Below are 14,535 nucleotides of genomic sequence, written 5' to 3'. Positions count from 1 at the left end.
TAACATATTTGCCAAATAACTCCTCACTGCATACCTAATTACACAATTTATGAGCTGTCTTTGAACTGAAAGCACATGAAGTGTCCCATTTTATTTCTCCAGGCAATTTTCTCAAGACAGTCCACACTTCAGGGCCTAGGCACACTTTTGTGGGGAGAGCTAAATCAGAGTAAAGCTAGTGCAACACACCAAATCTATGTATGGACCTACTCAAACCAGTCTGTAGAAACCAAGAACTGCACCTACAGAAAACAAGTGGGTGCAGAACAGAGAATGAACAACCAGTTACAGAGGTCTTGCTATAGACTTGAGAGCAGTATTCACCAGTGAAATCAAGTTGAAGTAGTTCTTCCTTTGTCAATGACAAACACATGCCACAATGCTTTAAATATACCCAGCTGTGATACTTGTACAAAACACAATATTCATTGATACCCTTGAAGCTATTTTCATGAAGAGTGTAGTGGTAACTGGGCAAAATGTTACTAGTTACAAAACAGCTGCTAGCATGAAATTCCGACAGCTGAGTTCATACTAATGACATGCACACATGAGGAGGTACAAAGAAACATAATTTTTAAGAACATTTGAAGTAGGAGAGAATCCATGCAGATAAAAAAGGACAAGTCTGATAGGGAAATAAATTTTATTTTCAAGCTTATCAGAGGATATTTACAAACACTGGGATGTATAAAAATATAAAAGTACTTGACAGTGTCCTTTTGAGGCTATAAATTTTACATGAGCTTTTTTCCTAGCATCATCATAGCACTATTTCTTGAATGAATGTGACTTAATTCATCTAGGGGTAGGGATATTAAACAATGCATCTTACTGCTGTCAAAGTTTGCAGTAAATGTAGAAAAAGGAATAAAAAAGTCAGCTATTTTTACTACTCAATGAAGTAAGTTTCTTTCTAATATGTGTCTGATTTTTTGGTTCCTCAACTACTAGCTTGTGGCTTCTATCGTCTGGCCCCATAAGTCTGCATATATTGTCAGGCAATCTACTCCCAAAAGCTTTTTTTTTTTCTTTTTTTTTTTAATAGAACTTGAGAACAATAAATAGCTCATGGTTTAATTTTCTAGAGCAGAGCAGACTTCAGGGGGCAGACTCCAGACCAGCCTTTTACTTCACTGTTGTCCCATCTTTCCCCTCCTTTATCCCTGTTGTGCTTTTCAAACAGCTGTTTTTTTCCCTTAAAGAAAAGCAGGAAAACCTGAAATGACAGCTTCAGTAAATAATGTGAAGATTAAAAGCAGAACGTTATCTACATTATTACAGTTGTGATGGAAGATAGCAATGGCTTCACTGAAGTTTGGTCACTTGATTGGTGGAAGTTAGAAAAAAAGTGCTGCTTCCCTTACCAGACCTGGGCAAATACCAACTAGCCCACCAATTTCAGAGGTGATCATTCTGGTTCTAAAGTTACAAAAATAGTGCCTCTCTCAGAGAAGAATCAATCCTGAAACCTTGCCTTAACAGGATGGCAAGGTTAAGGGACAAATTCTGCCCCTTTTAAATTCCTTTACACTGTTTTGACAGCATGAAAAGGAGAGAATGACCCTTGGTGCAGGAGTGGCATGGACTGCTGTCAGGCAAGTCCCCTGCACAAACCTGAGAAAAAAAAGTGCTAGGAGAGAGGATGCAGGAGGGTAGGAAGGGCTGGAATGCTCTGCCCACTGGTGACTGTAGAAAACTTGTCATACAGATTGCACTGAAAGGTTTGTGCAGATTCCAGCCCTGCATGTTCAATTTATAACAACTTAGATACCTACAAAATGCAGCAGCAGTTAGATTAAAGGCAACAGGAAAGGAAAAGGTAGGTTAAAGGCCCAGACTTGCCCTTAGGTACACACCTCTGCAGCTCCCACCGACTGCACTGCCAGCTCACTGTGCAACTGAAAGCAGCTGCCAGCCTTGAGACAACCGTGTAAAATTTTATGAATATCTAACAGCTTAGAAACAGAGTCTGATGGACTACTTCATTACCTCAACAGCAGTAAAAAAAAAAAAAAAAAAAAAAAAAAATTGTAGGAGAGAGGAGCTACACCCCAAAGGCTCCCACTGCCTTTGCAGCTCAAGCCTGTATCAGTACTAAATAAGGTATTTCGAGCCAAGCTCCGGTTAAGCCTGGCACCACATCAGGGATATGTACAGTCATCCAGCACCTCCCAGCAGCACAAAGCTGCTACCCCACAAAAACAGAAAGACCACTTTTTCCTTTTTTTTTTTTTTTTTTTAAATATGAGAGGAAAAAAAATCCTTCCTTTTACTTCCATCTGCATTTAGCATAGAAGGCCTCAAACTTCCTTGAAATACCACATACTTTTAACTGATAGGCTGTCCTCTGAGAGAATCATTTCCAAAGGAAATTGCTGCTTCTACTCTGTTGTGCCACAAGTCCAATAAGTGGTTGGGAATATATCAACTGAGATGTCTGCAAAAAAAACCTGAATTATGAGTTGGTTTTGGATTTTTCATTCAGCTCATAAACAACAATCCTGAGCACAGAAAAGAGGGCAGGAGGGGCTGCAGGTTAAAGTTGGAAGGCAAAGGCCTTTTCTCCTACAGTCCAGCTGCCCTGGTGCAATTGGTGATTTAATAGCCATTGTAACTGCTCAAAAATTAGGAGTGAAGACAGAAGCTAGCAGGGTACAAACTACTCCTGACATAAGTCCAGGGAACCTTAAAAAAATTTTTTTAAACTTAAAAGTTAATTATTCAAAACAACAAGAGAAAGCTGCATGTACTTTCCCCTATTTTTTTCCACATCCTTCTGCTAGAAACAATTATTTCAGACTGGAAGGATATGCAACATCAAGTCTTGTGTGCTCTCTGTGCATTACTTGGGCAGTTTTAAGGCAAAATGCCTTTGGTGTATACATGTGCCAGCCTTGCACAGCAACACATTGTATCATGGGTTATTGCTCTATTTTAAAAGACAAAATAAAGGACTAGCACAGCTTTGATTGTCATCTCTTTAGATTGTCAGCCAGCATTTCAAGAGGAATGTAAGAAGATGTGGGGTTTTCTTTCCTCAGGTATCTGGAAGAAAGTTCAGTTAGGGCAAAGACAGACACATTTAACCGTCTCAACAGCAGCAAATTATTCTTTCATCTGTGAAGCCATATTCAATCCTAAGCCACCATGCTTTGCTATTAATCAAGGTATTCTGCATTGATTTCCTTTTACAATCTTTTTCCACAATGCACAGCCTAGTAAACAGGAGATGTATCTAAATAACAGAAAACAGTTCTCTATGGCCTAGTAAATAGGGATTAGGAAACCATTACAAAATTCTTATTGCGTAGACTACAAAAAAAAAAAAACCCCACACTTGAAAAACTCACACAAAGCATTCAGTCTGTACACATTACACCTCAGTGATGGCTTTGTAGCCATACAGCTTGGTGAAATGTTATCCAACAGGGCTTATCCCACTGTCCAATAACTATTCATAGTTTAAGTCAGAGATGGAGAAGAGCTTGCCAGATGACAGAGAGTCTATCCCCATGCCAATGCAGTATCCTCTGTAGTTTTGTATACTGAATTATGTGAACAGCACTCAAAAGGAGCTGTTCCAAAACTTATCTTCAGTTTGTCTGGAGTGCCCTTCTTTGCTGCAATTTCACATAACGAATAAATCAAGGGTCTTCTTCCATGTCATCTGGATTAGGAGCCATAATAAAATGCTGGGGGTACTCAAGGTTGTGTTCATAAGCATGTTCTTTCCAGCGTGCATCATCGCTCTCATGGGTAATGTAACGCTCTCCAATGCGTGTTTCAAATTCTCTGAGGTCAAGCCAAGTCTGATAATCCTAAGGAGTAAACAACAATGGAGATAGCAGTTTAAGAAAGAGCAGCACAACATTCCCAAAGAGAAATTCAGCAATGTCTCTGTACTTTGCATATAAATAACCAGAAAATACAATCAACAGGACATATTACAAAATCAAATGGAGTATGTCCACACAGAACAGTTCAAAATGAAACAGACTAATGTTTAAGGCAGTGATACTATAACTTATGAAAATTTTCTGTAACTCAAGACAGGTGTCTAAGCTATACTAGAAATTTAAATTTATGTATACATACATGAAATACTACTCTTTCTGATAATGTTTGTACTCCAATTGGATTTTCCCCTCAGTGTCTTCTAATTTGTTTGTGTGCATGCGCATATATACACACACAGTATTGTGAAACTACTGTGAAAAGAACCTGAGTTGAACAATCAGATAAATTCCATTTCAAACCACAGTCTTCTAAAATGACTACAAGTTGTAGCACACACTTATGTGCGTCTGCTTGAGCACTGAAAAATATTTGTCTCTATACTGCATTTCAGTGGAGCTCCATGCACTTGTCACTGCCAGCATTCAGGAAAGACAGGTGCCAGCAGGATAAAACTTTAGGGTAGTGTCAGGCAGGCAGGAAGTGAGAAAAGTAGCAGGGGCATGGGGGGAGCTGGGGGGGCAACAAAATTTCACCCCAGTACAGAGTCAATAAGAGATGGGCAGAATCACAGAATGCATAAAATACTACATTAAAAGTGTTAAACAGAAATATTCAAACCTCCACAGATGTTTGTTAACAAACAGTAACAGTTTTTGCAAGCCTTTGCAAAATTTTAGATTTCATCTAAAAATCTTTATTCACCCAATGCAGAACACAAAGTTTATAAGCACAATAATAAGGCAGATAGTTTTACCTGTAACCATGGGTGACTAAGAGACTTGTCAACACTGAAACGTTTTCTCATCTTCACTTGAAGCAAATTATTTATTAAATCAATGGCTGACAAAGAAACAGAACAAATAAATTACTTTGTTTAAATAGTGATCACCTGTACCCATCATTCACATACAGCAGTGAAAGGTGTGCGCGTGTGTGCACATGTGTGTGTCCCCTACTGAACTCTATTAAACTGAATCAAGCTCTTGAATTTTATATTTAGCTTTACTCAAGTTAAATAAGGCTAGAAAACAGCTATAAGTTTTTTTTTCCCTTAAGTGGAAACAATGAGAGCTTTACTATGTTACTTGTTAACTTTTTTCCTAGTTATTCTAGTAATTCTAGTTATTTTCAGAAGTGCCTTAACAACTTGAGCATAATTCTGTGTTCCAAAATGATGCAGGTACTTTCACTATATACTTTGTGTATGTTTTTCCACATGTATCTGTGTTAATCATATACACATTACTAATAAAGAAGTTGGTATTACAGAGTTCTAAAGAATAACCTTGTACATTCTGGGACATTCAAGTTTAGCCTCACTTAAGGTACAAAATAAAATTCGGGATCCAATTTTGAATCCACTTCTGTAGTTATATCTGAGTTGAAACCAAACACATTAAGAGATCAGTGTTCAGCAAATATTCATGCAAAATTTAACTTCCCATTGGGATTTTTGGAGGAGCAAACTAAGCCAAATTTTTATCACAGCAGAAAAATAATTGCACGTGTAATGTAAATAGTTATTACACCAACTTTTCTTACTAAGTCTCTTGACTCCCCCTCCCCTGAAAATGATCCAAAATACTAGAATTGCCAATTTATGCTTCACAAATACATGCCAGCTCATATTTATCCATGCTGGCATAGTCTACTGTAATCAAACTATCAATAATTTTCACACTCCTGTCTGAGCCAAAATGGTGGTTTAAGTATTTGAATGAGTTATATGCAGATAAAGACATTGTAATAGAGAAAAATTTTTTCTTTACCTTCACTAGAAATTTCCTTCCAGGGATTTGGCGGGTACATAAATGCTGCATTTTGAATCTGATCATTTATATCCTCATCTTCATTAAATGGGAATGTACCACTAAGGCTCACATAGACAATAACTCCTACTGACCACATGTCTAGAGAGCGGTTGTAACCTTTACTTCTAAGCACTTCAGGGGCAAGATAAGCAGGTGTCCCCACCACAGAGCGCCTGAAAGATTTTTCACCAATGATACGTGCAAAGCCAAAATCACAGAGCTTCACCTGCAACAGAAGCATATTCAAATTAAAAAATTTGGTTCATCTCCCAAGTACACTACTGCCCAGGTCCAGGGTGGTACTAGATACTGTTTCTGCCATTAGTTAAAGCTGGTGTGCACTAAAACTGGGACAAAAGGTGACAAACTGCAACTTAAAGCCTTAACTGACTGGCTTATGCAGACTGTGGATCAACCATGCTTCAGAAGGAGATCTGAACTGGCCTTGTGCAGACTCAGGTCTGAGGCAGTTTGTACACACAGCCACAGTTGAGCAAATAAAGACTGCAGACTGCTCCAGATCCAGCTCATTTTCAGGGGCAGACCAGCACCTTCGTACAGTGCAGAACCCAAGTGGAAAAGGTGCATGAATTCCAGCTAGTTCACATGCCTCTTCACCATATTTCTGAAACTAGAGGTGCCAGGAAAATCTATGCAGAAATCACAGGCTGAATTTTTGCTAGAGCTCAGACCAGATAGCTCTGGGCAGAACAGTTGCAGAATCATGCAGGTTTAAAAAAAAAAAAAAAAAAAAAAAAAAATCATCCACCTGTTGCCTCCACTGATGCTCAAATCTTCATGGTTCTGGGAAAGCTTCTTATCTTGAACACAGCAGACACTTGCACAGATACAAGGTCCACATCACATTCAACACTAAACCCAAGTTAATAAGCCCTCCCAGGGTATAAGAGAAAACAGTGCACTAAAGGCATCCAGGTGGCTCTCCTGAATCCACTCCACATAACATTAACCTCATGGGACCCAAAGTAATTTCCTGATGTAGCATAGTACCTGTTCATTTCTGTGCATCCTCCCCAATATTCATACTACCTGAGATATCTATGGTAGAGTTGACTGGGGTAAGTGTGGACAGTCTGTAAAAATTAATATTGCTAAATAGCATTGGTCTTAGAAAAATTAGCTATTTAGTTTGTATTACAATGTAATATCACACATATTGATAATGAAGAACCCCAAGCAAGAAAAATGAGCCAGCCCTTTTCACAAGAGCTTATAAGAAAGCTCTTGTGACAGACAACAGCCAGAAGGAAGAGGAGATGCACAACAGGGAAGAAGTTACTTCCTAAGATCAAACAGCACTGGAGCAGAAATGAGGATCGGTTTTGAAACTTCTTTTCCAGTGCCTTTTCTTCTGGACTATGCTGTCTCTATTAGGGACCTATTTTTGGAGTTAACACAGAAGACCACTCCAGAAAGCTACATTTGATGGCCTCACTAATCCAGAATATCAATTTCCATGCACTACTCACAAGCAGAAAAAATAGAGGCAGTCTCTGCAGCCCTGCTGAGTGCTGGCAGAAGTTGTACTTCTTATTCTTCTTGGAAGAAAACGCTGCTGTACAGCATTGTTGTGAGATGGAATCCATGTCTGAGGGGAAAAACCTGACAGACTGTCTAGGATAAATCTACTAGGCCACAGGGTGGAATTAAAAAAGACAATGCAATACATGTACTTCAAGTAATTCCAGACTAAGTCAGTTGAACTATCCCATGATGGATCAGTTTTTAAGTTGCAGTGCCTATATTTCCTTAACAAAGAACAATGAAAAGCGATAAAAGAAGAAAGATCTTTTTAATCTTTACTCACTTGAGGGAATGGCTCTGCTGATGCTAGTAGTACATTTTCTGGTTTTAAATCACAGTGCACAATATTCTTGAAATGTAAATTCCTCAAAGCAACAAGTATCTACAAAAAAGAACGAATATTTTCAAAACCAGTCAACTGACTGAAAATGTCTCAAGTATCAAAAGCCACAGACGCTAAGCAGTACAATAACTTGTGTCTGCACAGTCTTCAAGAGTCAACCCGTTTATACAGTACAAGTACTATTTTTACCACCGTACCAAGACTTGGAACTGACAGTTTTTATTTTCCTTTTTAACCTGAAGACCAAACATTAGGTCTTTCTGAATGCTAAGCTTTCTGACAAGCATCTTTGGATGGCCATAATTTTATATTTTAGGAAAGAAGAGCAAAAAATTAATATACAAAATTCTTTCTGTACTTATTCAACTTCGATTACCTATGCAGCACCTGTGCTGTCTCTCTACAATACCAGTACAGAAAGCCCCTTCTCTGAACTCCATTCCCACATAATTACGGAAGACAAATCTAGCCCGTCCTCTGAAGAAACAGAGACTGAATGCCAACCTGCGTGACCATGAACTTAGTTATACGTTCTGGCAGCCGACTTTTCTCACTGGAAAGAATCATCTCTAGCATATCACCATGTAGCTTCTCCATCACAACAAAGACCCGTTCTGGGGTTTCAAACATACATTCCAGGTTTACAATCCCAGGGTGGTGCAAATTCTAAAATAAAGTAGTATAGGTACATCAGTAAACAGCATGAAATATTCTGAATTATGCAGATATCTTGAACTACAAATCAAAATGCACATAAGTGGAGAGTTAGAGATGAAAAACAGAATGCCTGAGACAAAAAGCTAGCTTGAAACATACATGCCTGAACCTGTGAAACATACCAGCTATTATCATTAAGACTAATTTGTTTGACACTAATTATGCAAAGTGATTTTACAGTTAATACACTCAGTAGCTTGAGTACAGAACACACAAAAATAACATCCATATATCAATGGGCCAGTAGTGGCAAGACAGCCAAAAATAATACACATTTTTCTGCTACCTGAAGGAGAAATCATGTAACCAAACTACATGTGGATCCCATACAGGTAGTAGATAACCTGGTGGTAGTATCTACTCTACCAAATACTCAGAAATTCTCACACTTCTAAGATTCCCTCTTACAAAAATTTTCAGAAATCACACACACAGATTTGAGAAACTGCAATGTGATCTAGAAATACTTTTATACCTGGAGAATGGCCACTTCATTACGAAGCTGACTTTCCTGTTTAGTTGGAAACCTCATCTTGTCGATGACTTTGATAGCCACATCCCTTCCAGTCTTCCTATGTTTTCCTAGGAAGAAAGTCAATGTCAGACATCAAGAAGCAGAAGCAAGTCACAGCTATAAAACAGTACAGCAGAAATTCCTTCTGGGAGAAACAGGTATATTTTGTAGAAGTGTAGAATGTATCAATATTTATATTTAAATTTACAACTGGTATATGAGTAACAAGAAGTGACCAGCCTGAACAGGGAGGCTGTAGACAAATTTAAATTGGTTACTACTTTGCTGTCAGGCAGCACATCAACCTTAGGTATATTAAGTGAAGTTTTCCCTTGCACAAGGGACCTGCAAATTAGCAAGTGCTAAAAGCCTACAGAATCCTGTCTCTAATGTAAAAAGCGTTCAGGACAAACGGGAACAAAAACCTACAAAGTTCTCTTCAGTTGTTTCAGCAAAAGCTTTCATGGGCTCCACATGCACGGGAGGTAATACCTAATACTTTGTGTGAATGCAGGGTAATCACATGCCACAAAGAGGAAAAGGTTAACTCCCAGAAGGCAGACTATTGTTATCAGAAAGCTCTAAAAGACTGTGGTAAGGTAAAAGTGCTGATAATGCCAAATACTTCTTGCTGCAACCTGCAACAGCTGATTGAGAAACATTCTGCAATACACAGATATTTCAAGGGCTAAGTGACTAGCTGTAACTACTTACCTACGTTCCTCATAAGTGCTAAACTGTTTTCTTTCACATTCAAATAAGTAAGATTAATGGGATCACATACTGAAGGACCTTGACAATCTAAGAAATTTAATATTAATCTAATCTAAAACAAATTAGTCTGTAGCAAAGAACAGAAAGTAATTATCTATTCAATGACAGGCTTGGAAGCTATTTTAGGAAGAGGGATCACGCACACAGCTACAAGGCAAGCTGTACAGGCGATTCTACCATTGCAGCCAGGCAGAGCTACGAGAAGCCCAGCTACACTCGCTACCAACCCAGCTAGGCCTCACCTGCTGCTCTGCAGTCAGCACTGGCGGCCAGGGACTTAGGCAGGGCATGGGAATTGCTCCTGAAGGCTGCTCCACGGAGCAACTAACGTACCTGCCTTAAAGATCATCATGAATAAAGGATCAAAACTAGGTTTATCTCCAGTGGACAAAATATGGCAAATTTAGAGATATGACTCAAGTTCCAAAAGGGTATAACAAGGCTGCCAAATAGACTTAAAGACTGAAGAGTGAAAAATAGTTGAAAGAAAATTACATTAGTCCTAATAAAGGCATTACACTACACAATGGACTGTTACGTGAAACAGCATAAAGCTAGAAGTCTGGAAAGACACACCCATCTGGGGAGTTTTGTCATTCTCCGTCTGTAACAAATCCGCAATTTTTAGGAAAAGTATTGGAAATCATAGCACCCAGCCACAGCTTATGGCTAGCACAATTTAAAAAAAACCCAGAAATTTAGAGAAAGTGATTCTGGCTCAACTAGACATCAAATTATATGAAGTGCAGCAGAAATATCATCAGTTATGAACCAGATACAAAAACTCAGAAGACAAATACTGGGCTTCAAGAGATGTAAAAGAAAAACACAAAACCAACAGAATATTCACCTACAGAAGCTAGACTAGAGCTAAAATTGAACATGAAGAAAGATGAACAGAAAGGCAGGTTGAAAAGTCTTTTTCCTATGCAAAACACTACCATGGTTCAGGGCAAGTTTACATCAGTAAGAAATTACCAGGAATTTCTTTTTATCCCTCCACATTTTTCAGACCATTCAAAACTAATCAAAATAGAAAAAAACAGAGGGAAACTGCTCTCACTGAAAGAAACAGAAGCTGGATATCATTATCTTCTAATTATTGATTTTCAATTTGTAAAAGTTGAACTTTTGTCCAGCATATAGGACAAAAAAGAGGCTCAGATCTTGTAATAATTAAATTGCTTTCTGTAAAGTATAGGGACACAGCAGTGGAAGCAACTTAATTTATCTTATTTCTCCAAATAAAAGGATTTGTTATTAATATTTCAGTAAGCCTAAAGAGGTGGGGAGAAGAGAATATTGTAAATTACCAGATCCAGTCTCCCAAACACCAGTAACAGTTAAGCAATGTGCAGAGCCAGCAAAAGAATCTGATTAAATTCTCTTTTCTTGCTCTTTCAGCTTGTGATTTTATCCTAAGAAACTTGGTACATCCTATGTATTTTAACACATAATTAAGTGAAAAGATTTAATATAAAAAAAGCTTCTTACAAGTATTTAAAATGCAAGTATTTAATATGTAACCATGAAAAATACCAAAATGAGATTTATGTAAAAGGTGATTTAGGAGAGTATACAGAGAAGTAAAGATCAAAACATTAAACATTAAAATACTGTCTGAATTTATAAAACTTCCATTGATGAGAGGGGGATCATACTTGAATTCACAGTATACTTTAAGAAATCCAGGGAGGGGCGGAAGACCTCTCAAGAGTGATGTAAACCAGACCATCAAAAACTTCTGAAATAATAAACTATTTAACTGCACAACTAACGCACAGAAGAACCAAAGCCTCAATGTTTTCTGACTAGAAAGACAACATGACAGAAGTAGAAAGGTTCTCACATTTAAATCATTAGTTATCATTTTTTCTTTCTTTCCAGCTTCACAGTCTTCTCTACACTTTGGATAAAATATGTGGGATAAAAAGAAGACCAGAGTTCAGATGTTATGTTTCTAATATTTCTTTTGTTCATGATTTATAAAGAAGTTTTAATATAAGCTTTTACATAAAGAGGTGATAAAGCTACAGCTGAAACCCGAAACTGATACCTTTTCACAAGTAATTCTTTCTGCTTTATCCTGCTGCAAGAAATTTGTAGTGAAACTCATTTGCATAAAACAAACTCTCGTGTGTGTCAAAGCACAAACTAAAAAAAAAAAAGTATTCTTCTAATTGCTTTCAGCCACATATCTCAGATACCAGTTAAAAAAGGTATAATTGACAGCCTCTTTAAATAAGTGACTTCTTATAGTGTATGATATAGACAACAGAATTAGAATTTGCAGTGAGAAAACCCAAACCACCAACCAAGGCCTGAATTCAAACTAGAGATTGCTTTGCATTTAACTGTGGTCAAAATGTGATGTATACTCTAAATGTTTTTGATGGCAATGCATAGCACTGCACATATAAAATGAATTGTAAGAAATACTGTAAATAAAACTGCAGAGAGACTAAATCAGAGTAATTCTAACAAAACTTTTTACAAGATAAACTTTACCTACACACACCAGATTCAGCTAAACAAATACAAAAAGGCTAGTTATATCAAGCAAACAGACCTTCTACCTTAACTAAACACATAATGGAATCTACTATAGTTTACCTCCATATACGATGCCAAACTGACCGGAACCCAGAACTTCATCAGCAAATATCTGGTACACAGAGCTGATATCCTAATGCATGTAAAACAAAATAAAATAAAATAAAAAACAAAAAATCACAAATTTCAGAAGTAATCAAAATGTTCACAAGCTTACTGGTTAGTACTGGCTAAGCTGTATTTAAATCATATGTTAATCAAACTAGGTAAAGGGTGCCATCATTACCCCAAATAGAGTGGAAAAAAAAATAATGAACTTTTCCTGAAGAGGTTCCACTTAGCTGCACTGTATGCAAGAGCATGCACTCATATAAACCAAGAGCTTGCTGAGTGAGGAGATGACTTCCAGTTAAGTACAAAACAAAGAATTCTTTAGCTACAGTATATCCTGGTGTTGCTTTCTCCCTGAGATACTATAAATTACTTTCGAGTACCCACATAAATAAACAATGTTGCTATATGATGTATATGACTCACCACATTCTCCTGGACTTGGCAATTTGAAACAGAGATGCTTAGAGATAACTCCTCTACAATAAAAAAGAAAATATAACAGAATAAGAAAACAGGACGTGCAGCCTTCGACTGTAAAAAGAAAAAGAAAGATTTTTACTGACTTCTAACCTGGTCATGGTAAAAGGATTTTCATTGATGTTCTGCAGAAACATCATACTCTTGAATTCAAAATTCATAGATTGGTTAGATATATAAACCCTTTTGTGTTTGGGGGGCTTGCTGGGATTATTTGTCCATTTTTATCATATCACTAATTACTAAATCAGTAAAACTGTACAAGTGTGTACAGGGTAAAAAGCTGGAGACCAAAAGCAGTAATAACATGGCAGTTGTACCACAGTTCTTTAAACTACCAAGAATTTCTGGTGGTAACAGAAAAATACAGGTAGGAGGATTAGGTAGATCATTTATATTCAAATGAACATGGTTACTAATTTTCTGCAGCATCAAGATATACAGAAATAATGCATAAACATAAGTAAAGAGAAGGAAACAACTCAAGTAAAACAAGTAACAGAAGACCTGAAAATTTAAAAAAAAAAAATTTTAAACAATCTTAGTTTCATGAATAAACTATAGAAGCATATCAATCTCCAGAATTTAAAAGCACACTTAAGAGGCATAATCTATGGTACTCTGCAAGTAGAAGTATCAGAGGTAAAGAACTTCTTTTCAGCAGGCAGCAGAAGTAGATGGGAAGTTTTCATCACAGGAATAACATTGTGATGCACAGAGAAAGAGAGATACATCAAGTCAAAAACACCTCCTTTCTTTTGACTTCAAGACAGAGGTCAAGCTTCTCAGACAAATGGACACCTAACATTTACTATGTTAACTTTCACAAAATAGAGAACAAATTCACATGCAATGTAAATATAGAATATACTACAGATTTATTAGCACTCTGGAAAGAGCCTTTATGACCCTAAGACCAGCCTTACTCTAGAAACAGTGTCAGAGAATGAAGAAAATGCCTGCATCTGATTTTTGCCACCTGCGCTTTAAGTCAAAGAAGGAATTTACAGAATTAAGCAAGTAAGAAATACTAGTTCGCAAAGATTATATTTCTCTGAACACTCATCTCAAATATGAATTGGAATTATTGCTATGCATGTGCCTAGTGATCATTCTTCTCTCCTTAAGAGTATAGGACATAGCTATATGGGAAAACAAGTGAAAAAGCATACAAAAATTACTAAGGACAACACATATACGACAAACTGCAGCAAGACTGAAATAAATTAAGTAGGAAATGAAGACATTACAGTTTCTGAAACAGCTTAAGAGAACACATTGAAACCTTGTCCACAGATGTCTGGAGAATAGAAAATACCTGTCATCTCACCCTAGGTAGAGGTTGAGTTACTCCCTCCAAATAAGGTGATTTTTTAGTGTCTGAAATATGTAAGAATAATTACTGAAAATTTGTCACATATCTGAAGAAATCAGTATATTTAATGCCAGAATTCATTTATATTCATTATATCATCTATACCAGATAATAACTTACTGAATTGTTCCTCTGCCTTTAATCATCCCTTTGTCCTTTCAGATCAGAAATACCCTATGAAGAGTTCTGCTATCCCAAATGCCAGGTACAGGAGTCAGGAAGGATTTTTTCATCTGGGTCAGACTGAGGCACCCTAACTTTTTGTTACTCCCTAGCTAGAACACAGCATTGACTAGCTAGTGCCTTTTGGACATTTTCACATGACAAATTCACTGCTGCTGCAAGTATTTCC

General features: G+C 37.2%; 1 protein-coding gene across 4 annotated transcripts in view; it reads right to left on the bottom strand.

Annotated features, from left to right (window-relative positions):
• Nucleotides 1-632: 632 nt before the first annotated feature.
• Nucleotides 633-14,535, bottom strand: part of PRKD3 (protein kinase D3) — a 52,767-nt gene continuing 38,864 nt past the window's right edge. For all 4 annotated transcript variants that reach the window (XM_064509429.1, XM_064509430.1, XM_064509431.1 and 1 more), the window contains 8 exons: nucleotides 12,755-12,807; nucleotides 12,278-12,350; nucleotides 8,852-8,958; nucleotides 8,164-8,325; nucleotides 7,600-7,698; nucleotides 5,730-5,997; nucleotides 4,715-4,800; nucleotides 633-3,821 (listed from right to left, as the gene is read on the bottom strand). In XM_064509429.1, coding sequence (XP_064365499.1) covers nucleotides 3,648-3,821; nucleotides 4,715-4,800; nucleotides 5,730-5,997; nucleotides 7,600-7,698; nucleotides 8,164-8,325; nucleotides 8,852-8,958; nucleotides 12,278-12,350; nucleotides 12,755-12,807 — 1,022 coding nt within the window. In that variant the 3' untranslated portion in view covers nucleotides 633-3,647. The remainder of the gene's footprint in view (nucleotides 3,822-4,714; nucleotides 4,801-5,729; nucleotides 5,998-7,599; nucleotides 7,699-8,163; nucleotides 8,326-8,851; nucleotides 8,959-12,277; nucleotides 12,351-12,754; nucleotides 12,808-14,535) is intronic.

This window comes from Dromaius novaehollandiae, chromosome 3, assembly GCF_036370855.1.
Source record: "Dromaius novaehollandiae isolate bDroNov1 chromosome 3, bDroNov1.hap1, whole genome shotgun sequence".
NCBI classification, from domain to species: Eukaryota; Metazoa; Chordata; class Aves; order Casuariiformes; family Dromaiidae; genus Dromaius; species Dromaius novaehollandiae.
Note: the sequence above shows the minus strand (reverse complement) of the source record. Positions and strands in the feature narration are given on the sequence as shown.